Genomic DNA, 27014 nt, shown 5'->3' on the forward strand with positions numbered 1-27014 from the left:
TCAAGGTGTCGTAAAGCTAATGCAGTGAGCTCGCAATTGCGATCAGCAGTACAATATTCTGTAAGAAGGAAGTCAGCTCCCAGACGAAACTGTCTTTACATCGGTCTGTTTTCAGACCAACTTTGCTTTACGGGAGCGAAAGCTGGGTGGACTCAGGATATCTTATTCATAAGTTAGAAGGAGCAGACATGAAAGTAGCGAGAATGATTGCTGGTACAAATAGATGAGAACAATGAGGGTACTCAGAATAAGGAGATAAATGCTAATTTAGGAATGAACTTAATGGATGAAGCTGTACGCATAAACCGGCTTCGGTGGTGGGGTCATGTGAGGCGAATGGAGGAGGATAGGTTACCTAGGAGAATAATGGACTCCATTATGGAGTGTAAGAGAAGTAGAGGTAGACCAAGATGACGAGGGTTAGACTCAGTTTCTAATGATTTAAAGATAAGAGGTATAGAACTAAATTAGGCCACAGCACTAGTTTCATATAGAGGATTGTGGCGACGTTTAGTAAATTCTCAGAGGCTTGCAGACTGAACACTGAAAGGCATAACAGTCTATAATGATAATGTATGTATATAATATATGAAGGATCTATACCAAATTAATGGAGAGTTGAAGGATCTATACCAAATTAATGGAGAGTTGCTATAGTAGCCCCTGTGTATAAAGGAAAGGGTGACAGATATAAAGCTGAAAATTACACGCCAGTTTGACATGTGTTGCATATAAGCTTTGGGAAGGCATTCTTTCTGATTACATATATTAGACATGCTTGCAAAATTAATAACTGGTTCCATAGAAGGCAGTTTGGGTTTAGGAAAGGTTATTCCACTGAAGCTCAACTTGTAGGATTCCAGCAAGATATAGCAGATATCAGGAGGTCAAATGGACTGTATTGCGATTGACCTGTCTAAAGTATTTGATAGGGTGCATGTGCACTGTCTCTTATACTTGTTTGTGATTGGCTTAAATTTAACACACAGTGCTCCCTAAAGTGTTTTAGTGCTTCAAAAACAGCAACTGACAGAATTATTTAAACTTCACATTTTATTTACCTGTGCATTGTCTTTTATACTTATTTGTGATCGGCTGATGATGACCAAGAATAGTGGTCGAAACTGGTACCAATTATAATTAAGTAGGAATGTAAAACTTACATTTCTTATTTTAATAGAATTGAAAGTTTGTACCATCATATATCTTCTTTCAACTTAATAGTGAACTCACTTCAATACGGAACACTATGAAATTCTTATCTCTTAAGGGCGTAAACCTGGAAATTGTGTTACAAATCACCTAACGACTTCCATGCAAGATTCTGTTTTCACATAATTATCGTAAATAAATGCCCTTTCCTGTACCGAGTACACATGAGAATTATACCCCAAAGTAACACCTAGCACAGATCAACACTTAATACACGTTCTAAGCACGGACCTGAACTGCCAAGTGTGGGCATTCCCTGCTGTCACTGCGCTATGTAATGGGAAGTGATGAGTCAATGGGAGGCAGATAAGCTGGGCGCACCTGCTGGCCGACTAGTAACTTGTAACGTGCACCATTAACAGGAGAAATAACAGGCTCTGTATGTGTTCAACCCATGTCCCATTTCTTTGCAGGGTCAGTTATGAGGCGAGATGAATCTTCGCGGTGAGCTTTTACAACTGGATGCCTTTCCTGACAGATGAGATGAAACTAGTGACGTATAGGATAATAGGAAAGGAGAGGGTGAAATCCAATGCTTGCACATAGCGTACTCCTGTCAAATAGCACCAATGGGTCTGTTCAAGGCTTAACGTCGCATTGAGCAAGTAACTGTGCGGTTTGGCTCATGTAGCTATCATCTTGCATCTGGGAGGTAATGAGGTCGAATCCCACTGTCGGCAGCCCTGAAGAGGGTTTTCCGTGGTTTCCCATTTTCACACCAGGCAAATGCTGGGGCTGTACCTTAATTAAGGCCATGGTCGCTTCCTTCCCACTCCTAGCCCTTTCTTATCCAATTGTTGTCATAAGACCCATCTGTGTCGGTGCGATGTAAAGCAAACTGAAAAAAAAAAATGCTTAACGTCTCCATCCAATGGATGAATTTCCATCAGTGGCATTACGTGCCCTCACTCCATATGAGCACTGTGGAAGTTTTGAATTTAATCCAGGTTTTTGGTATGCAATCTAGTGATTAGAAATTGTATGCCACCACCTTCCCTACCCTGCTGGCCTACATTCTGATGTTGAAAATGTTTTTGACCAATGGGACTTGAACCAGCTAACCACGGTGTCAGACCATACAGACTTGATGCCTTAACTATCATTAAGCTTCAAAAATGAAGTTTCTGAGGTCAGTGCTCAAGAAAACAAGTAATGATAAGACCTGTCAAGAAATCCAAGTAAAACAACTTCTCTGTGAAATTGTAGCTAGACTAAGAGAGAGGACTGAAGCAGAGTAGCGAGAGAATGGCCCAAGAAGTGTGTGCAAGGCAAGAGACCAAAAGGCTGACCAAGAAAAAGACAGAAGAAAACGGGTCCTGGAAAGAAGTAGAATGGTGCTAAGTCCAAAAGAACTAGATTGATAGAAATGAAGTATGCAGTTATAATGCACTCAGGCAACTGAAGACAGTATAATTCTTTTCTCCTATTCATACATTTTCCCATGGGAGACATAAAGTTCACAATCTGTGAAATATTTTGGTCAGCCTACTTCTGCATGTATTGCAATACATTTTCAATTACTGAACTTGCTTGGCTGCCCAAAATCTTCTTCAGCCCTTTCAGTCAACATTTCATGGTGATTTCTTGGTTCTTTCTCACTCTTTGCAGGTGATAAATCTGTAGAACAACCACACTAGTACAGAATGAATACGGTGTGACAGTTGTGCAACGTGGGTGGGCACTGTCGGTTGCTACTTCATACATGGAGTTGCTTTGCTGTTCCCGTATCTGATGACAGAACTTTTTTTTTTCTCACCCACCTGATTTGGTAGTTGCTATGATAGACATGGCAATCAGAAGCTGGCAGACCACTCTATTCGCTCACACTTACTATTAATGTATTCAATCCTCATACAGTCAGCAGTTTGAGCGAGTTGGCGAGCAGCATGTAGTCTGAGGTATGGCCACTGATGCATTTATTGTCAGTGTCATTGAAGTTACAACGAAGAAACAAGAAAATATGCTTTAGGCTTTACACTTAGAAGTAATTCAATTGCAAACTTTACTTAATATAAACGCTGTGAGATTAACTTATCATGTTAGTAGAAACAGAACATCAACTTGTATTGTCTTTCACATTGTCCCAAACATTCACCACTATTGTTTTGTTTGTTATAGTACATAATGTATCAATAGGGTTACCATATTTTGTTTTCATCTAATTGGGACACTTTGAATTCTCAAACGTAAGGACAAATTTTATGAATCACCATCATTACATTATCCTAAGTTGAAATATTTAATTTTAAATAAACACTCTAACTCAAAGATTATCACCTACCAGTTTTCTGAAGATAACCAAGTCATGGATCTCAGGTATTTTAAAACTAATGAGAATTTGTTTACTTTGCTTGACGTAGACTTTTTCCCCGATTCACATTCCGAAGGCCTAGTTAGATGTTTAATTAAGTTCTGGCTTTAGAAAATGGTCCAGAAATAAAACATGCAGCAACAGCTGATTTTTCAACTTCCCCATTAATTATCACTTCACCGTCTTAACCTCGTAAGATCGTTTCTGTGATTACCATCAGTTTCGAATTTTTAACTAAGTTTAGTAGGGGTAGTCTCACTCTTCTTACAGGATCAGGTATATTTCTAAATGGAATAAACTGTCTTAAGAATATTTGTGTTTGTTTTGATTTTCTCATAAAATTCCCTGCAGGTCAAACTGAAGTTAAATTTTTACTGCAAAAACGTCAATATCTATAGGAAGAACATCCACTGTTGTTTGAAGACAGTTGTGCACTATATGGGCAGCAGAGCCAATACCCAAAAGTTCTCTGTCAAATTCATTATTCAGCTGATAGTACATATTTTTTTCCACCTCTTCTTTTTGTTCCTCCGAAATATGTGTTTTCAAAAACAGATATTCCTTCCAAAGCTCATCCATAAACTTACAACTCTGTTTCAGCATTTTGGAAAGAAAGTAGGAACACTAGCACAAGAGAAAGACAACATTCACCAAACAACAGAGAGAACAATACATTTATGTGATTACCTCAATGGAGATCTTTCCTTATATAGACACCTACGTACTTACAATAATTCCCATAAGAAACTTTCATTCCATCAATGCAGTAATTTAAACTGAGAGGACTTTTCTTATTTGTGAAACTCACAATCTGACTTTTAATCCTGTTTATCATCATACCATTGCGTACTGTCCATCTCATAACACTATAGAGGTCATTTTGCAGTTGCTCACAATCTTGTAACTTATTTATTGCTCTATACAGAATAACATAATCTGAGAAAAGCCTTATCTCTGATTCCACTTCTTTACACATATCACCGGGCGAGTTGGCCGTGCGTGTAGAGGCGCACGGCTGTGAGCTTGCATCCGGGAGATAGTAGGTTCGAATCCCACTATCGGCAGCCCTGAAGATGGTTTTCCGTGGTTTCCCATTTTCACACCAGGCAAATTAATTAAGGCCACGGCCGCTTCCTTCCAACTCCTAGGCCTTTCCTATCCCATTGTCGCCATAAGACCTATCTGTGGCGGTGCGACGAAAAGCCCCTAGCTTTACACATATCATTGATATATATATAAGAAAACATAAAAGTCCAATAATACTGCCCTGAGGAATTCCCCTCTTAATCATTACAGGGTCAGATGCCTACTCTAATTCTCTGAGATCTGTTTTCTAGATATACAGCCACCCATTCAGTCGCTCTTTTGTCTAGTCCATTTGCACTCATTTTTGCAAGTAATCTCCCATGATCCACCCTATCAAATGCCTTAGACAGGTCAATCACGTTACAATCCATTTGACCTCCTGAATCCAAGATATCTACTAGATCCTGCTAGAATCCTACAACTTGAGCTTCAGTGGAATAACCTTTCCTAAACTCAAACTGCCTTCTATTCAACCAGTAATTAATTTTGCAAACATGTCTAATATAATCAGAAAGAATGCTTTCCCAAAGCTTACATGCAATGTATGTCAAACTGACTGGCCTGTAATTTTTAGCTTTATGTCTAGCTATGTTTATACACAGGGGCTACTATAGCAACTTTCCATTAATTTGGTATGGCTCCTTCATGCAAATAATAATCAAATAAGTGCTTCAGATATGGTAATATATTCCAGCCCATTGTCTTTAGTATATCCCCAGAAATCTTATCAATTCCAGCCGCTTTTCTAGTTTTCAACTTTCATATCTTATTGTAAATGTCATTATCATAGGTAAATTATAATACTTCTTTAATATTAGTCACCTTCTCTAACTGGACATAATCCTTGTAACCAACAATCTTTACATATTGCTGACTGAATACTTCTGCCTTTTGAAGATCCTCGCATACACACTCCCCTTGTTCATTAATGATTCCTGGAATGTCCTTTTTGAAACCTGTTTCTGCCTTAAAGTACCTATACATACCCTTTCATTTTTCACTAAAATTTGTATGACTGCCAATTATGCTTGCCATCATGTTATCCTTAGCTGACTTCTTTGCTAGATTCAATTTCCTAGTAAGTTCCCTCACTTTCTCCTTACATCCACAGCCATTTCTAACTCTATTTCTTACCAGTCTGCACCTCCTTTTTAGTCTCTGTTATAGTGGGTCTTTACCATTCCTTACAACCTTTAAAGGTATAAACCTGTTTTCACATTTGCTTTAAACCCATCCCAGAGTCTGTTTACATCTTTATTTACCATTTTCCACCAATCATAGTTACTTTTTTAAAACTGCCTCATGCCTCTTTTATAGCCATAATTATGGTACTGCCTAATAGTCCTACTTTTAGTATTAATTTATTTTTAACTACGACAAAATCAGCTTCATGATTGCTAATACCATCTATTACTTCAGTTTCTAGAGCTCATCTGGTTTTACCAGTATCACATCCAGAATATTCTTCCCTCTACTTGGTTCCATCACTTTCTGAATCAGCTGTCCTTCCCATGTTAACTTATTTGCCATTGTGTTGGTCATGCTTCCTGTCATTCACATTACCTGCCCAATTGACATTTGGTAAATTGAGATCTCCCACTACAATTTGTTATGTTTACCATCAGCTGAATAATGAATATGCCTTCTTGATCATTAGTAGTGCACATGGAACAACACATAGTCATATAGCCAGTGTTAAAGGTGAACATGTTATGAAAATACGTCAACGCCAGAAGATAATTTACAAAGAATGAAACAGTGCGAATTATTTTCGAACAGCAGTTTCCATAAAATTGGGGACAAAACTGTGAACCGGGTGGGACACTGGGACAGAGCTTCTAAACCGGGACGTACGGCAACCACAAGAGTGTGTCATTTACTTTATCTGGGCTAAGCAAGCTCCTTCTGTCACTAATTTGGTTACCACCTGTACTGAAATATCTTTCACTTGCCACATTGGAGGTTGGAATAGAGATGTCTTGGATAGTATTTGCTGTTATTTCTCCACCATGAAAGAGGATCATCACCAGAAAGGTAATATTTTAATAAATAAATAAATAATTGAATATAGTTTTCCGAAGAAAAAGAAGACTTTGTTTCCTTGGTAGGCGGATCCACATGCATGCACAAACACCATTCTCTACAGAACAATTTCAGACAACATTTTAGCTCGTACCTCAGTGGCTTGCACTTCAATATTTAATGAAATGGTTGTAGGGGAAGGGGGAAAAAATAGGTAAATTTTATTCATCCATAGTTTGCACCAACATTAAGTTCTTAACATAGAACCTGGAACCCTGTGCCCAAAACAACCATAAAGGGACAAAGATCTGTTGCACACATTTTGACATACTTCTCTGTGGGCCTAACGTTTTCTTTAAGGGTAAGAAGGTACTTCCATAATACTTTGTCATACTGCATGGCAGTTGGCATTGAACCTTGCAGCATCCATAGGAATATCTGTTGTAACGAGGCAAACAGTGTACAAAAGGCTTGAATGGAGAGGTCCTCATTGCATGAGAGGCTGGTGGTTGTGGTGGTGTTTACTGTTTTTAAGAGGAAATAAAACTGGGCAACCATCTTCTACTAACACTAATCAGAGGGAAAAAATGGAAGGGGTCCACCACTTTGCAAAATTAAGGTATCGGCCAAAGAAAGATGAGGGCCATGAAGGGCATAACAATGAAAGACTCCCTATGCCTCGGTACCTAATACTTATGTAATTAAATGTATGATGTAAAAAAGCGTTGCACTTGACAATTGAATATTTTGTCAACATGGATATCAAATTAAAATAAAATTCATCAGTTTACATAATAATTACATAAGTGTAGGTACCAATATGACATTAAAAAAGTGTTGAATAGGTGAAACTTTTCACTTGACAATTGGATACCTAATTCCGTTGGGGTCAGAAAAGAACAAGAGTCGACCGCAGGACGTCGGATATGAGTAGCCTGACATAAGTAAGAGCCCTTGTTGCCCCTTTTAGTCACCTCTTACGACCGGCAGGGGATATTGTGGATGTATTTTGCCCTTCCACCCCAACCTACAGGGGGAGGAAAACATTTAAGAGGATAATGGTGGAGAGCTAGGCAGAGATGGTAAGTCTTGATATACAGTATATAATCAAAACCAGGATACAAGTAAAAATGGAAGTAAAAATGGAAAATGATGAAGAAATTTTGCTTGAACATAGTGTATTCTATGAAATGGCTGGAATATATCTATTAATTGCAAGAATTAAGCTAGAATTATGTGAAATGATATTTTGCCTTCATCTTGTCAGTCTTACAGCACAGACTTGCCTGAAATACTGGTGATTTGCTAAATATCCCCCTCCCCTCCACAATTAATGTATTATACTGATCGTCTTATCAAATGATTGATTTATTGTTTTCTCTTTCTCTGGTACCTCAGTTGCCTTCTTCCATCTCCTGAGATCAGTTTCCTCAAATACTCATTCACTTGTTTCTGTGAGTTTATCTGTACTTTTTAAAGTCATTGACTCTGTACATCATTTGTTTCAGAAATGTTATCCAGTATATAAAGCATGAAATTCACTCAAAAATATTGGGTCATTTAAAAGGGAAATCAACTTTATAATGTGATGAAATTTTAGAAAATACATTTTCTCTTCAAATTAGTTGAGAATGTGGGAAAATATGCAAAGATATCAACATGTTACAGTAATGGACTGTTCTTTCTACCTTCTTAGTGAGGTTAAATATGTTCCCCTCAGTTTGCAGAGGATGTCCAAAATCTAAGGTGGGAGGTCAGAAAAGTTGTTTGGGATCAAAAGCATTTTTAATAGTTGTTGACTAAAAATAATAAGGAAAATAACAATTTTGTATGATCTATTTATATAACTACTTATTCTGATGGTTCTGTGATTTCTCTTTTGTATTCTTTCAGCGTGTACTGGAAGTGTTTTCAGTCTACAAGAGACATAAGGGTAATTTTGAAACTAGAATTAAAGTAACGGTAAGTGATACTAAGATGTTTTAATATTCAAATCTGTAATCCACACACTATCTGTCTTGTCGGTCTAATAATAATAAGGTTGGTTTTACAGCTCACTAGCTACTATTACAGTTTTTAGAGACTGCGTTATAGAAACAGATCTGTAGTTTTAAGACATCTGATCTGAGTGACCATAGAAGAAAATGACTTTAATAGTTATCAGTGTACAGTAAACCAAACTAGAAAACAAAGTACCTTAGCAGATGGGGATATTCGAGGAGCGGTTAGGATTCTTTCATCAGAAAGTGGGATAGCAGAACGCACCCGTACCACCTTCAAATCCTTGGTAGATAAACACCCTCTGTTTATTGTCGTTTCCCGATCCCCCTGATCTTAGTGATAATTATCTCAGCGTGACACCAGAATTGGTGCTTGAAGGAATAAAGACTTTCCGTAACGGTTCTGCTTTGGGAATTGATGGTATCCGTCCTCAACATCTCAAAGATCTTACCTCTAAATCAGCTGGAGATGCCGGGAGAAGACTTCTCCAATCCATCACAAAATTATGCAATTTCATTTTAAGAGGGCAACTCAGTTCTGAATTGTGCCCAAACTTTTATGGGGCCGTATTAATTGCTCTTCAGAAACCTGACGGAGGCGTTCGACCTATTGCAATTGGGAGCACCTTTAGAAGGCTGGATGCTAAATTATCTTGCATGGCAGTAAAAGGGACCATCAGCCAGTATCTCTATCCTCACCACCTTGGCTTTGGTATTCCAAAGGGATGTGAAACCATTATCCATTCTACACAAACTTTCCTACATCGAATAAAATCTTAGTAAAAATTGACTTCAGAAATGCATTTAACATCACTGATAGAGATTCTGTGTTACATGCAGTACAAGATAGAATTCCTGAACTTTATGCTTTCCTGTGGCAAGCGTATAGATACCCTTCTAACCTGTATTTCGAGTCTCATATTATTTCGTCACAGTCTGGGGTACAGAAAGGTGATCCAACAGGACCATTACTTTTTAGTCTTGCACTCCAGCCTGTCATCGCAGACTTGAACAGTCCTCTTAACTTATTTTATTCGGATGATGGAACCATCGGTAGTGATCCTGATATGGTTCTTATGGATCTAAAGAAAACTATCGCTGGGTGTAAAAACATTGGTTTGGAAGTTAATCCGCATAAATGTGAAATCTACTTCTGTTCCGCGAGAGATGAGACAACAGTTTCTGCATTTCAAGGCATTGTTCCCGGTATTCACGTTACAACAAATTCCAGTCGATCCTTGCTTTGGATCACCGCTTACAGTTGAGGCCGTGGAGGAAATTGCGAAGCAAAAGCTAACAGAATTAATGAGGCTGTATGATGGTCTCCAAGCGATCAATTCTCACATGGCATACTTCTTATTAAAGAACTGTATTTTTATTCCAAAATGTAATTACTTTCTGCGGACCACACCTCTATGGTTATTTCCTTCGTTCCTTGCTCAGGCTGATGATTTGACAAGAAGTTGTCTCGAGTCTGTACTAAATATACCGTTTGAGGAACATAACTGGATCCTGGCGTGTTTACCAATAAGATGTGGAGGCCTTGAAATTCGTAGATTAAGTGATGTTTCCATTCCCGCTTTTCTTGCTTCTGCTCATGGACTATCTGACATTATCAAGTCTCTGTTCTCTAATTACGGTGATAATGTCGAGATATGGCATCTGGTTGATGCAAGATATCACTGGAATATCATGACCAATAACTTGAGACCTCCAGCATCCCTGGATTCACAAAGAAGTTGGGATGTGATCAACATCCGTCAAATTTTCGATTCTTTGATTTTGTCATGTCCAACAGAAAATGATCAAGCACGACATCTTGCTCTTCAGGAAAAGGAAGCAGGCTCATTGCTTAAGGCTTTTCCGTCACCCAGTGTGGGCACACTTATGGATAAATAACATGTCGTTTAAAATCGCAATTGGCGTACGTCTTGGTTGCAAAATATGCCAGTCACATAAGTGCATATGTGGAGCGGAATACCAATATATATCCTATCATATATCATGTGGAGCGGAAGTCGACGTTCATGACCACCATGCTTTAAGTTGCCCTAAGAGTGCTGGTTGATTTTCAAGACACTGTTCAATTAATGACATTATCAAAAGAACTTCTGCATCTATTGATGTCCCTTCTGTCCTAGAACCGAGTGGAATTAGTCATACAGACAGAAAACGCCCTGATGGTCTGACTTTAGTCCCATGGAACAAAGGCAGATCTCTCCTATGAGATACCACATGTGTGGATACATTAGCACCATCTCATTTGCCTCACACTTTGCAAGGCTGGTGGTTCTGCTGCGAAATTGGCCGTGTGCAATAAAAGGGTGAAATACAGAGCAGTAACAGACAACTACATCTTCGTGGTATTCATAGTCGAAACGATGGGGACGTGATGTCAAGAGGCTAAAAGTCTGATTTCAGATATTGGCAAACAATATCAGCAATCACTGGAGACTCCTCTTCAACAGAATTCCTGAAGCAGCGGATTGGAATTGCTATCCAGTGAGGAAATGCTGTCAGCATTATGGGCTCGTTTCCTGATAATGCTCCACTAGACGAAGTCTTTTAACTTACAACTTAGACCAGCCCTGTCCAACGCGGCGCCCGCGGGCGCCATGGCGCCTTTCGCAATTAATTTCCAAATTAAATTTTACTTAATATTTGCAAACAATACTTTTGCATTTCAATAAATATTCTTACTTTTCTCTTAAAAATACCGTCCTCAAAGTCAGAAAATTTGTTATATCTATACCTCCAAATACACAAAGAGCTTTGAGTAAGCCATAAATGTGATCTAGGCCTAACTGACTCGTGTCCGCAATTAGTGAAGAGGTGGAAGAAAGGTTCAGAAAGAGAGCTATTCGACATGTAAGTAGTTGCGACAAAGGGAAATCCTCCACAAACCTCTCACTATGGGGGGGGGGGCTAGCGCCAGGTATAAGGCCCTCTCTACTCACGGAGCCAAATATAGCCGCATATTTATTCTGCCAAACAGAACCGCTTCCTTATGATTCACTTGATTGCAATGCCATAAACTACCTACCATGACAGAGTTTCACCAGGACGACAATGGGACACCCAATTTGCCCACAAAGTAACTTTAATCCCAACAAAGCTGTGTCGTAAACAATGAACAAACGATTTATGAAAGACTTGCACTTGGAATGTTCCCAGTTGCTAGCTTTCAGGCGAACATTCAATATTACTTGTGAGCTTATGCAGAGCTTATGGAATATGTTTTGAGTGCCTTGTGTTGTGATAAGTTGTACATTCAATATGTTTCGTGTGCTTTTTTTCATTAATATTTAAACTTTAAATTATTCAGTTTATAATCAGTTATATTTCATTAAACATAACTCTTCTTAACATGGCTAAAAGGCAAAGAAATTACAACTTTAACAGTGAATGGGAGGACCAGTATTGCTTTATTGAAAACAAAGGAAAGTCTGTGTGTTTATTGTGCAATGCTAGCGTGTCTGTTCCTAAAAGAAGTAATGTAAGCGACATTTTTTGACTAATCACAAAAAATTTGACAGTGAATTTCCTGTTAATTCTGAACTAAGAAAACACAAAGTGAAAGACCTAAAATCTAAATTAGCATTGCAACAATGTGCATTTAAGAAGCCAGTTCAGCAAACGCGTAACGTGACAATAGCTTCTTACAAAGTTTGTTACGTCCTAGCTAAAAGGAAAAAAGCTTTCAGTGATGGGGAAGTAGTGAAAGAAGCTATGCTAAATGTCGCTGAATCTCTGTTCGAATCTCACAAAGATAAATCTGAATTGATATCTTCAATCAAAGGACTTCAGTTGTCTCACCAAACTGTTGCTAGGCGGGTTGAACAGATTTCTAATAAAATGGAATCTCAGTTACATCAGGATTTGAAATCGTGTGAACATTTTTCACTCCAGTTTGATGAAAGTGCTGAAATGTCTGACACTGCTGAGTTGTGTGTATTTGCTAGAATGGTTTTTAATGATTTTACAGTAAAGGAAGAATTTGTCAAGCTATTGCCACTTCATGGACGTACTAGGGGAGAAGACATATTTAATGCTTTCGTTAAATTCACCAAAGTGAGTAACTTACCACTGTCAAAGCTTGTCGCTATGACAACAGATGGGGCACCGTCTATGACTGGTAGAAATAATGGATTTCTTTTTCTTTGCGCTAAGGATGAATCATTTCCAAAATTTCTTTCTTATCATTGTATTATTCACCAAGAAGCTTTATGCGCAAAGGTTTTAAAGTTCGATCGTGTCATGAAAATTGTAACTCATGTTGTGAATTATATAAGATCGTCACCTACTCGTCATCGATTGTTCAGAAATATTTTAAGTATGTCAGATTCGGAGTATGGTAACGTCACCCTTCATGCAGACGTAAGGTGGCTTAGTAGGGGAAAAACACTTGAACGGTTTTGCTGCCTGTTGGATGAGATACGAGACTTTATGAAATCATCTCCTGGGAAATATTATCACGAACTTGATGATATATCTTGGCTAATCGAATTAGCATTCTTGGCAGATATCACCTGAAAATGAAATGAGTTAAATCTCGAATTGCAAGGAAAAGATCATAATATTGCAGGTATGATAAGTATTGTCAATGCATTTGAAAAGAAACTTAAGGTATGGATTGTCCATTTAAATAGAAATTCCCTTTCACATTTTCCAAATTTGAAATCTATGGCAGATACAGTAAATGGCGGCAAGCGTGATTTTTCATCTCTTGCTAAACATCTTGAAACTCTTGGGTCCGAATTTGGTAGCAGATTTAGCCAGTTTTCAATGCTTGAACCAGTGATCATGTTTGTCAATAATCCCTTCGCTTCTGTTGACGTTTGTGAGCTTGGAGGGAGGGTGTGTGAAATATTCAAAAATTATAATCTTGAAGAATTAGAAATGGAAATTTTAAGCCTTTCTGGACTCTGGTGGACGGAAAAAAATATCCCATTACCCGCAGTGTTGCTCTGAAGATGCAATCTTGTTTTGGTTCAACCTATTTTTGTGAAGTCGCGTTTTCGACTATGAACATAATAAAAAATAAATACCGATCCTGTCTGACAGATTCACACCTGGATGACGTGTTAAGAGTAGCCTATTCCAGTTACACACCAGACTTTCCTCAACTTGCAGTGAGCATGCAATGCCAGATTTCACATTAATTATGTGAGTAAATATATTTTCATATTATTTTTAATTCTAGATTTATTATTATTATTATTGTTATTATTATTATTATTATTATTATTATTATTATTATTATTATTATTATTATTATTATTATATAGTCGTTGTAGTACAGATAACAGTAGTCGAATTAGTGGAATCATACCTGGCGCCCGCATACTCTTAGTTATCATGTGACCGAGCTCGATAGCTGCAGTCGCTTAAGTGCGGCCAGTATCCAGTAATCGGGAGATAGTGGGTTCGAGCCCCACTGTCGGCAGCCCTGAAGATGGTTTTCCGTGGTTTCCCATTTTCACACCAGGCAAATGCCGGGGCTGTACCTTAATTAAGGCCACTGCCGCTTCCTTCCAATTCCTAGGTCATTCCTATCCCATCGTCGCCATAAGACCTGTCTGTGTCGGTGCGACGTAAAGCAACTAGCAAAAAAAGTTATCATGTGAATGTGCTCGCGTAGAAACGAACGTTGGACAGCCCTGCCTTAGACTTTCAAGCTGGAGCGAAGGTTTAAAAAATTATTGTTGAAATATTATTTTGTAATTTTTTAAATATTCTATGAATATTTTCACTAAAATACCTGATTGTAAATTTTGTTGTCAGAAATGAAATAGTTATCTTCTACTATCCCAATTGCACAAAAAGCAAGTAACTTGCCTGTTGGGATAGCAAGATAGTGTTTACCTTTAGGTCTTCACACAATAGCCACTGATGTTCTTGCCTCTTGAATTGAATGCATTAAATTATGTCTGCTAACTGTTGTTATCCATACATGTGGTAATTTATTTTATGTTTTGAGGCAAAAGTACTGTTCACTTATACAACTTTGATATGCCCAGATACATTTAAAAAAATCATAAATCAGGCATTCCATTGTAACAGGTGTTAGAGTTGAACAGTTAAAAAGACAAATTTGAAGAATAAAAGAACAATTGATCAAAATCTCATCAATTACAGTACAAAAGATAGCTCTTACTTTTGTGTATACTATGGACTATTATATTCTGAAATATAACTTTTCCCAGTATTTTAAATATTAAAAAAAACATGCTGTACTGGGTGTTACACGAATGCAACCTACTTGTTGAGGTAGATGGTGAAAATCAATAAACTCTGTGAGATGACAGCTAATAGAAATTGCAAAATTTATTGCAGACCAAAGACACTCTAGAAAAACTAAACATGTAATTTAAAAAAGGTCAATCACTATTTTTCTTGTTATTTCGCAATTTTGAATGCAACGGTTGTTACAGGAATTGTAATGGGTGGTGCACAGTTGACAGGAAACATTAAACTGACCAAAATTGAAAAAAATGTTTGTCAGATTAAAGGAGATAATAGTATATATGAATAAATTAAAGTAAAATTGTTTGTTTAAATGAGTAAATTAAGCATTAGAGCTCATGAATAAATTTAACGACTTCTTAAAAATTTATTCCGAAACTCCTTGTATTTTATAGTTATTTATTATTAAATGCACATTGGAATCATATTTATAATTAGAGAGAAACTTGAAACAAAATCTAGCACTAATATTTTTACAAATTCTACTTTTTTTTTTTCATTTTGAAACCTCAAAAACTACATCTAAGCTTTAATAATAATGATTTTAAAAATATGTTCATCACTAGATATGGCCATTTATAAAATGTACTGTTCATATAGTTAAATATACCACTATTCTCTGATGATCTAAAAAAACATGCTAAGGTTCCACTTTTTACCGAATCTATGAAATATAATATTATTCATTTTACGTTTTACTAACTACTTTTTAGAGGTACTCAGGTGCCGGACTTTTGTGTCATGGGAGTTCTTTCACATGCCAGTAAATCTGTCAACACAGGGCTGATGTATGTGAGCGTCTTCATATACCACTGGACTGATGGTGGTGGTGATTATTGTTTTAAGAGGAGTACAACTAGGCAACCATCCACCAGACTGAGCCAGGATTGAACCTGCCAACTTGAGCTCAGGAAGCGAGCGCCTTAACCGTCTGAGCTAGTCAGCATTTAAAAAACATTGCTATATCATTGACTTTTTCCATATAGTAAATTAGAGGAAGCTAAAGCTCAGATATATGAGTATGCAGTATTTTAGTATTGATAAGTAAACTCATGTCCTTGTCCTGAGGTGGTGCAGCTCTTTTGAGGCACATCCCCACTGGAGGTGAGCTGTGTGTATCATTTTAACCACATACCAGCTCTCCTGGCAGTACCAGAGCTCCCCGGAATGGCAGCTAATAGTGCTAACCATTACATTATATATGATAAAAACATATAATACAGTGTTATAATCCCCATGCCCCTGAGTCTAAAAAAAATATCTCTTGTCTATTTCTGTATCATAGATTTAAAAAAAAAGTAATTTGCAGCTTAGTTTCTTCCTCCTTTCATTTTGAACTTAATTTCTGAGTTCCACAAATTAATGTTCCACAATTTTCCCATGATGCTGGTGAGCAGAGCCATTTGATGTGGCAACCCTGTTGTCATAAGAGCAATACTGTTTTCTTAACATGGAATCATTTATAGGACTGTTGTTTTTAATGGAGGTTTGAATCACAGGCAAGTATCCCTTAGTTTATAGGATGTAGCAAAAACAATGATGTATGGAGCAAGAATTTGGTCTGCTGGGATCTAGCTCTAAGTGTATGTACATAAAGAAAGAAGGCTAAAGTAGGCTTTCTGTTTTCAGGCAGCTGGCACTGACTGCCCCTGCTGCACTACATGGAGCTTAGTTGTGGGTGCAAAGAGAACGTGGGTTAAAGCTGCTAAAACCAGCCTGTTATAAAGACGTCCTCTTCTTCTTCTTGACAAACTCGTGTTAAGACTAAGACAGGCAGCAGTTGTGTTCATCCAAAATTGTTGTAAGGAATTTTAAAAAATATTAAAAAACTGACGGCACTACAGCCCTTGAAGGGCCTTGACCTGCCCAGCAACCGCTGCTCAGCCTGAAGGCCCGCAGATTACGAGGGGCCATGTGGTCAGCACGACGCATCCTCTCAGTCCTTATTCTGGGCTTTCGAGACCGGGGCCGCCATCTCACCGTCAGATAGCTCCTCAATTCTAATCACGTAGGCTGAGTGGACCTGGAACCAGCCCTCAGGTCGAGAAAAAATCCCTGACCTGGCCGGGAATCGAACCTGGGGCCTCCAGGCGAGAGGCAGGCACACTACCCCTACATCACGGGGCCGGCTGTTGTAAGGAAGAGTGAAAGAATTTAGTGAGCTGAGGCAGACGTAGAAAGATTTTTTTCACTGTACCAGAATATCTTAGGAAACTAATTTTTTTGCCAGTAGTTTAATGGTACTGAAATATATTGAAGGATTTTGATGATTGAAGGTTGGGGAAGGGCTAGGATTAGGAACGTAGTGGCCATGGACTTAAGTAAGATACAGTCCTGCCATTTGCCTGGTGTGAAAAATGGGGGACCATGGAAAACCATGTTCAGGGTTGCCAATGATGGGATTGGAACCCACCATCTTCCAAATGCAAATTCACGGTTACACGACCCAAACCGTGTGGCCAGCTTGCTCGGACACTGGTTGTGGCCTTTTCCCAACAACATGAGGATGACACTAATTGGATTAAGCTCAGTTTTACAGCTCAAAGCCTTTCCTGATGCCAACTCTAGGCGGAATGATGTATTCACTATTGCTTGCTTTTGTGGCAGTTTCTAGCAGTAGCGGTTGTCATCACAACATTGCTGTATGGTTGTGAAACTTGGACCATTTACAAACATGACTTGAAAAAGTTTGAGCGCTCCCACCAGCAAAACTTCGATCCATCACCAAAATTGCTGTTCTTGAGAAAGTGCATGCCAAAAGCATAGAGTCGTCCATCATTGGTCATCAGCTTACTGTTGGATTTTTTATTATGGACACTCGAGTTTCGGCTTTAATTACAAACGAACCAATAGGCCTATTGCAATGCGAGTTATACCAATATTTTCCTTGTTTAATCCTACATTAGCGTATATAAGACACATTGTTTTTGACCTTCATTAAGTATTTTTTATTTGTGGTTGTAATAAATATTGCCCAGGTTTTTGGCTTCTCCTCTAGGAATATATACGAGGAAAACTATTTGTCTGATGGTAATGAAATTTTTATATGTTATAACCACATGTATTTGTAGTGTAATACTCAAGTTAAATTTTTTTTCAACCACCCCAAAAAAAGTTCTTATCATTTTTCTAAAGCAACTCTTTCTCAGCCCAGGATAAACGTACAACAGCAAACTTGGGCTTGTTTTGAAGCACTCAGTCATAGTTATCAGAAACTACAACAACTGTAACCATACATTTTGGTACCGAATTTATGAAGAGTAATATTGAAAGGAGGTTTTGTGTACGCCGGACCGTGCGATTAACAGCAGACCGGGTGGTGAAAACGGGCGCAGTGTTGCCGCGTTCAGTAGTAATCTCACGCGCAACGAACACAGTACACTCGCCCCGGGCAGTTGTGCAATGGAATACCCATGACCTTGGTTTATCCGCAAGCTAATTTCAGTTGTCCTATGTTCTGCATGTTGGCCACGTCACTTCAAGATGCCTCCGAGACCACCATTATCAGAGGGTGAACTTGCAATGATTTTGAGTGCTGTATGTTTCTTTCAATGTGAGAGGGAAAAACTAGGGGACAAGAGGTTCCCTGTGTACAAGAAGGTGGCAGAGTGTCTTGGATTATCGCTGTCATCAGTGAAGAGAGTAAGGAGCCGCTTCAAAGGAGAATGATGGAAATACGTCATCCAGGTCAGGAAAGAAGCAGTGTGTGAGACCAGGGTGTCCGAAAATCCATCTCGATGATATTACTTTGGGCACAATACGAAGAAATATGCACGATTTTTATATGAATAAGATATTTCCCACAATTAAAAGCCTCCATATGAAACTGTTAGAAAATATGCCGGATTTTCCTGATATGTCAATTTCTACGCTTTTGAAAGTAGTTCGAAGCTTGGGATTCCGATTCAGAAAACTGAACAGGAAACCAGTGACCCCCAAACTCTGGAAACAATGCATTAAATACACTAAGAAAATTGAAGACCACTACTGGGAAAAAGATGGACTGTCTGAAAACGTCCCTTATTTTGAGCCAGCCATAATCATGACAGCAGCACCGATTCATCGGGACACAGTGATTTTTCAGACAAAGAAAATTGATAGAATTAAATATTGTAAATATATGTAAATAATAATGCAAATCTTGTAAAAATTGTACAGTGTGATATTTCTAAATTAGGAAGTCAACCACTTTTAAACCTGCCGTTGAAGGTCCAAAGCCCTTATGAGAAAAGTTGATGGGAAGTGGAATTTATAAGAGGAAATAAAATAATTAAAGGTTGAAAGTAAACGAAAAGCTGTGTTCGTTGCGCGCGTGATTACTACTGAACGCGGCAACACTGCGCCCGTTTTCACCACCCGGCCTGCTGTTAATCGCACGGTCCGGCATACACAAAAACTCCTTTCAATATTACTCTTCATAAATTTTGTACCAAACTGTACGGTTACAGTTGTTGTAGTTTCTGATAACCATGACCGAGTGCTTCAAAACAAGCCCAAGTTTGCTGTTGTACGTTTATCCTGAGCTGAGAAAGAGTTGCTTTAGAAAAATGATAAGAACTTTTTTCGGGGTGGTTGAAAAAAATTAAAACGTTAGTATTACACTACAAATACATGTGGTTATAACATATAAAAATTTCATTACCACCAGACAAATAGTTTTCCTTGTATATATTCCTAAGTGAGCGCTTCCTAGAGAAGAAGCCAAAAACCTGGGCAATATTTATTATAACCACAAATAAAAAATATTTAATGAACGTCAAAAACAATGTGTCTTATATACGCTAATGTAGGATTCTTCTTTTCCTACCGCTTTTCCCACACCTGTGGGGTCGCGGGTGCGACCTGTGTCGCACATGTGGATTTGGCCCTGTTTTACGGCCGGATGTCCTTCCTGACGTCAACCCTATATGGAGGGATGTAATCACTATTGCATGTTTCTGTGGTGGTTGGTAGTGTAGTGTGTTGTGTTGTGTGAATATGAAGAGGAGAGTGTTGGGACGGAGACAAACATCCAGTCCCCGAGCCAGAAGAATTAATCAGAAGCGATTAAAATCCCCGACCCGGCCGGGAATCGAACCCGGGACCTTCTGAACCGAAGGTCAGTACGCTGACCATTCAGCCAATGAGTCGGACTAATGTAGGATTAAACAAGGAAAATATTGGTATAACTCGCATCGCAATAGGCCTATTGGTTCGTTTGTAATTAAAGGCTAAACTCGAGTGTCCATAATAAAAAATCCGACAGTAGATGCATTGGCCATGTCCATCAGATAAGTGATACCTTATTTCAACGCCAAATCCTGTATGGTGACTCTGCTCTGGCACCAGACCTTATGAAGTCCCCATGAGACGCTACAAGGACCAGCTTAAGCACACTATGAAGATGACAGGTCTCAATCCACAAACCTGAGACATGCTTGCTCAAGACCATACAGTTTGGTGCCAGACCATCCCTGCTGTTGTCAGTCCGTTTGAAGGGAAAAGACGCAGATGTAAAGAGGCTAGGAGAGAAGCATAAAAACTCTGTGCAGCACAACCACGACCATCTCCAACAATTCTGTGCAGTCTGTGTGGATGTTTATTCCATGCTAGAATTGGTCTGTTCAACCATCAAAAGTACATCCACAGACAGAAGTGAATTTATTGGAAGAAGTTAATTACTCAGAAATGAGTTAAAGCCTACGGTGATGATATTTCCTGAAGTTAAAATTAAATTCGTACCTCCCTTCATTATCCCCAACCAGTTAACCTAAAAGTATATAAATTTATAAATAAAACCATACTGAAAAACATAATAAATTCGGGGTGAGCCCTGTACTCACATGTTGACTGGTGGCGTGATTCCATTATACATTGACCAGCGGTGGGTTAACATTATTATTTTGTTTTCACCATCCTCTTTCATTTCCAAACTTACATCTGTCCAACACTTCTCCACCATATTTTTGTATGATAGTGTCTTCTTTGTTATCAAGCAGAGTGACTGCATGTGTCAATGTGCTACGGCTATGAAGCCAAGCTCTGTATTCAGGCTTGGGTTCGAACCCCGCTGTTGGCTGTCCTGAGAATGGTTTTCTGTGGTTTCCCACTTTCACTTCCAGGCAAATGCTGGGACAGTTCCTATCCATTCCATCTCCTTATCCAATTTAATTCACCATCATTCATTTAATCTGTATTAGCTTCTCAGCTGAGGTTGGTGTCAGAAAGGGCACCTGGCTGTAAAAACATATACCATATAAATTCATCCCCAACCCCGTATGAAGAATTGGGACTAAGGGGTTGACTTACGGAATGTTTGTAATAGACACATTGATTAAAACATCATTATCCATTTTCATTTCTATTTGCACTCAACCTGTACTGACAACCAGCAAACCGGGCGAGTTGGCCGTGCGGTTAGGGGCGCGTAGCTGTGAGCTCGCATCCGGGAGATAGTGGGTTCGAATCCCACCGTTGGCAGCCGTGAAAATGGTTTTCCGTGGTTTCCCATTTTCACACCAGGCAAATGCTGGGGCTGTACCTTAATTAAGGCCACGGCCGCTTCCTTCCCATTCCCAGGCCTTTCCTGTCCCGTCGTCACCATAAGACCTATCTGTGTCGGTGCGACGTAAAGCAAATAGCAACAAAAAAAAAAAGGACAACCAGCGAGCAAGAAGTAACTTATTAAAGCCAGTAAATTCATCGGACCGAGCAAGTTGGCCGTGCGGTTTGGGGTACACAGCTATGAGCTTGCATTCGGGAGATAGTAAGTTTGAACCCCACTATCGGCAACCCCGAAGATGGTATTCCGTGGTTTCCCATTTTCATAGCAGGTAAGACATAAAGCCACTTGTAAAACAAAAAATTTAAAAAATAATCATTGGCATGGGTTACAAGTCCTAAGAAGTACCTGAACCTGCTTCATACATTCTTGAGAGCTGATCAGTGCCAGCTGTCTGAAGGCAGGCAATCTGCTTTCTTTGTGTTCGTAAGCAAAGAACAAATCTGGCCGATTTACTGGAATGATGTGACCTATTGTATTCCATACAATGAACATGTGTGTACTGGCTTTCTTTCACGGAGTGAAATACACAGTTCCATCAACAACAAAGGTACAGAGGAGACTACCTGTTACCCACGGCTTTGCTCGCGAGGATTTCGTAAGTTGATAGAAATGAATTGTTCTTCCATACTGCACTAAGACATTATCTGAAAATCCCTAAAGTATAAAAACTCGCCCAAAAAATTGCATTTCATTTACCCCAGAACCTCTTTGTAAACCATGTTTGTGGCATTGCCTTTTGGGGCTAAGATGACCAAGCTACTGGCAGAGCTAAATCTGGAACATGCGACATGGAACTCTACATGTGAGAAACAGTCCCCTTTTAATACCAATATAATGGTCCGTTATTGGATATTTTAAATTTTCCAACTAACTCATTCTTGGTTGCCAGCGTTTCATCCCAGTGTGCTAGGTTGGGCTCATCAGTTGGTACCTGGCACACCCACCAAGACGCTGGCTAGTGCATAACGTGGAGGCCACTGCATAGGCTACCTGGAGCCACCAGCAGTGCTACCTGGAGATGATCATCTGATGGCCAAGCAGGCATCAATTTTTTGGTAAGGAGACGAAGTCTCTCATAGTGCATTGGCACTGCCGGTGGCTTCAGGTAGGCTATGCAGTGGCCTCTACGCTATGCACTAGCCAGCATCTTGGTGGGTGTGCCAGGTACCAACTGATGAGCCCAACCTAGCGCACGGGGGTGAAACGCTGGCAACAAGGAATGAGTTAGCTGGAAAATTGATAATGTCCAATAACGGACCATTTATAATGGTATTATAAATTTACTCATTCGGAACAAATATTTCAGGTTCCTTATGGGAATCAACATCTATATCAGCCACCGGTAGTGCCAATGCACTATGAGAGACTTTGTCTTATTTCCAATAATTGATGCCTGCGTGGCCATCAGATGATACAGATGTTGATTCCCATAGGGAACATGAAATATTTGTCCTGAATGAGTAAATTTATAATACCAATATAACAGAGGTTAGAATCAGTCTGTTGCATATGTTCTTGGTTTGCGGTTGTTCCTAGCAGTAGGCTAGTGCTTGACTACAACCGGTTATTAATCCATATGATCGATAGGCTCACTTTGTATTTTCGTTGTTGTGACTTTGATACATATGAGAATGGATAAAAGAAATGAAAATAATGTGAGAGAAGAGTTTCTTTGTGGAAAGTGATTGAGTTAAAGCCTCAACTATTTTGCACACTATAACCCTCCTTGTTCTTTTTACTTTTTTATTCCACGTGTTCTTAAAAATCTCTGTTGAGGTGAACTAGCAAAATCTTGGTTTACTACCCCCTGTGAGTAGGATTGGGGTGGGGGTAGAATAACACCCATGGTATCCCCTGCCTGTCGTAAGAGGCAACTAAAGGGGACTCCAGGGGCTCTCAACTTAGGAGCGACCACGGGGCCCTGAGCTGAGTCATGGCATTGCTTCCACTTACTTGTGCCAGGCTCCTCACTTTCATCTATTCTACCTGACCTCCCTTGTTCAACTCTTATTTTTTCTGACCCTGTCGGTATTATAAGAAATAAACTGACAATACAATATATCAAGTAAATAATATGTATACAAGACAAAGACAGTGTTGCAAGAATAATTATAACATTAAAATACATATAAAACAGAAAATTATGGTTGCGATCTCCTTGTCATGTCTTTGAGTAGAATTAGGACCTCAGACAATGTAGTAAATCTCTATAGTGAAACGTACAGTATATCTAATGTCGGATGTGGAACACACACTGACATGCTGGAGGAAGCGGGCAGGTCATCATCATCACCACCACACCAGGCGAGTTGGCCGTGCGGTTAGGAGGACGCAGCTGTGGGCTTGCATCTGGGAGATAGTGCGTTTGAATCCCACTGTCGGCAGCCCTGATGATGGTTTTCTGTGGTTTCCCATTTTCACACCAAGAAAATGCTGGGGCTGTACCTTAATTAAGGCCATGGCCGCTTCTTTCCCATTCCTAGGCCTTTCCTATCCCATCATCACCATAAGACCTATCTGTGTCGGTGCGATGTAAAGCAAAATAGCATCACCACCATCTTGGTTTACTGGTTGTATAAGCGAAGATTTTAAAGGATAGCTGGAGTTTCCGAGCAGAACTGCACTAAGGAAACACAACGATACTGTGTATCACTACCAACCCGTGGAGTGCAGTTTGAAACTGCGGTTTTGATGTTATGCTTCATTCCGTCCTATCAAGCAAATATTAAAAAGTTCTGTAATATAACCTAAATCAGTCATTGTATTCATATGTTTGTTACATACCAGTACAGGCTGTTTTTGGCCTAATATTTATTCCCACTGTCGGCAGCCCTGAAGATGGTTTTCCGTGGTTTCCCATTTTCACACCAGTCAAATGCTGGGGCTGCACTTTAATTAAGGCCATGGCCACTTCCTTCCCACTCCTAGTCCTTTCCTGTCCCATCGTTGCCATAAGACCTACCTGAGTCGGTGCAACGTAAAGCCAATAGCAAAAAAAAAATTAATTTTTTTTATTGAACGGTGAATACGTTCACTCCACTCGTTCCGCACCACTATTTGAATCAGAGTTGACCATTTCACTGATCTTCACGATTTTATGCCAGAATATTGAAATACCACTCACTTTGGTTTCACTAGTAATATGGATTATGAGTCAAAATACAGTCATGGAAATAATCCCAATAATATGAGTAACTTTTATTACTCATGTTGTCTATGAAACAATTTACTAGTGTTATTAGGAACATCTACTAATAATTTTGACTGATAAATTAATTACTAATATTATTAGCTAATAACTCTATGAAACATAATACTAATATTATTAGTTAATATTATTGATTTCTTACTAATAATATTAGTGAAAGATGTTTTATGAAACAGGGCCCTGGACCTGTACCACCGTGACATTAAGAAACTTGAGCATTTTAATCAGCAGAAACATCGTTCCATCGTAAATGTCGAATGTGAGAACAATGTCTCCAATTTTGCAGTTTGGACTGTGTAGAAGCCTCAATCCTTGGCCATCAGCTTCAGGGGGCTGGGCATGTCTGCTATATGAGCAACACCAGGCTTGGTCACAAATATTAATCTGGGACACACTTGATGAGGATTGCTCACTTTGGCACTGAACAGCATCTACTGCTGTTGAACTCTCTGAAGGAGAGCATGACAGCCATGAAGAGTCTAATCAACAGATACGCATGCTCCACCAGATGCAGCCTTGTCCTCCTCCATCTGTTGAGTGCAATCTGTGTGGACAGCTTGGTCGGTCCTCGGGAGTACAAGCACAAAGAACATTGTGGTGGTGGTGATTATTTTTTGAGAGGAAGTACAACTAGGCGACCATCCTCTATACAACACTAATCGGAGAGAAAAAAATGGAAGGGATCTGAAAAATGAAGGTATCGGCGAAAGAAAGGCAAGGGGCACAAAGATCTTGAAAATGAAAGACTCTCTAGGCCTCGAGTGCTCTAATACTGTCGGGGTCAAAAAAGAACAAGTGTTGACCGAGGGAGGTCGGATAGGATAGATGAAAGGAAGGAGCCTGGCACAAGTAAGTGGAAGCAATGCCGGAACTCAGCCCAGGGCCCCGAGATCACCAACCCACGTCCCAAATTGAGAGCCCCTGGGGCGCCTTTTAGTTGCCTCTTACGACAGATAGGGGATACCGTGGGTGTTAATATACTGCCCTCACCCACAGGGGGAAAATGAGCATTGAGTGCAAATAGATAGTAAGTAGGAAACAAGTAACAGCTGGTGACGATGATATCTCAGTGTCTCTACGTACTGTAGAAATGAAATTAGGCATACTTCTGCTTTAGACTGCATTTCTAACATTTTCAAAATATCACTCCTAATCAAAAAATGCCAACATTGTTTTTTATGGAGTCATGAAGCATCTTCCTTTATCACTGTCATATAGCTCCTCAGTTGTAATGTCGTAGGCTAAATGGACCTCGAACCAGCCCTCGGATCCGGGTAAAAATCCCTGACCTGGCCGGGAATAGAATCTGAGGCCTCCGCTATCCCCTATACCATGGGGCCTGCATACAAGTATAATTACATTTTGTAAAAATTACTAAAAAAAATATTTGTTACAAGAAATTTGATTACTTTTACTCATTTACTTTCCGACGTTGATTTTATTTTCTGCAATTTCATATGAATTCCTATGCGATTGTTTTAATTGTTATGGTGCACTACTCATGTCAGCTTCATTTTTGCATGGCGATTGGGGGACTTAATAAAACAATTATAAAAGAAAATAACATTTGAACATTAAATAAAATTTAGAATCATGAAAACTATATCATAAAATGAAATTTAAACAAGATAAAATATACGGAAACTAATGGCAGGATGTGGAAAGTGGAAGGCACCCTATGAGGTTGTGGATTGAAGAACCTTTGTGGTTGAAACTTCGACCAAAGAATAATTTAGTTAATACCTACTTACAGTTAATATTTATTATAAAAACATTAAAGAAAAGGAAATAAGGAATGCTACTGATTGCATAAACACAAAGAAGAAATAAAAACCCTGATGAAATTAAGTTGCATCAAAGAAAATTACAAGTTGAATATCTGAAGCGACCACCTTCACCAAAGTACAGGTCATAGGAAAACATTTAAAAATGAATCGCAGTTACTGAGGTCAAGCTTAATGAAAAATTAATTTAATTTACAAAACTGTTAGAAAAAGCTTGCCTCGTGCCAACATGAACATGGATGTAAATCCTCTTTACTCAATCATAAATTACAGTTGATTTCTGATAGAAAGATTGATGGGTTAACTCCTGTGACAAATTAATACGTGAATTAAAATAAAATTAATTTACATTAGGAAATTTAAGATTTGCTTATCCCAAGATAAGGTAGATCTCCTATGGAGCACAGAGCTCCCGGACAACACGTCCGCTCTACATGATGCCGAAGACAGAATTAAGCCACCCTGCGACATGCTTCCTGAAGATAGCCTGTGCTGGATGGTGCAAGAGGAAATGACACAGCAAAATTAATGTCCAACGACCGCACAGGAGTTACCTTTCGATTTATTTAAACCAATCAAATTTAAATGTTTAATTTGACAC

At 39.0% G+C, this 27014-nt stretch overlaps 1 protein-coding gene across 11 annotated transcripts in view; it reads left to right on the top strand.

Moving 5' to 3' along the window:
- Positions 1-27014, top strand: part of LOC137503388 (pyruvate dehydrogenase E1 component subunit alpha, mitochondrial-like) — a 128178-nt gene that overhangs the window by 53655 nt on the left and 47509 nt on the right. For 10 of the 11 annotated variants that reach the window (XM_068231011.1, XM_068231018.1, XM_068231019.1 and 7 more), the window contains one exon: positions 8525-8593. In XM_068231011.1, coding sequence (XP_068087112.1) covers positions 8525-8593 — 69 coding nt within the window. Of the gene's footprint in view, positions 1-8140; positions 8378-8524; positions 8594-27014 lie in introns of those variants that run through there. The other variant, XM_068231013.1, reaches the window with a different exon arrangement.

Source organism: Anabrus simplex, chromosome X (genome assembly GCF_040414725.1).
Source record: "Anabrus simplex isolate iqAnaSimp1 chromosome X, ASM4041472v1, whole genome shotgun sequence".
Taxonomy (NCBI): Eukaryota; Metazoa; Arthropoda; class Insecta; order Orthoptera; family Tettigoniidae; genus Anabrus; species Anabrus simplex.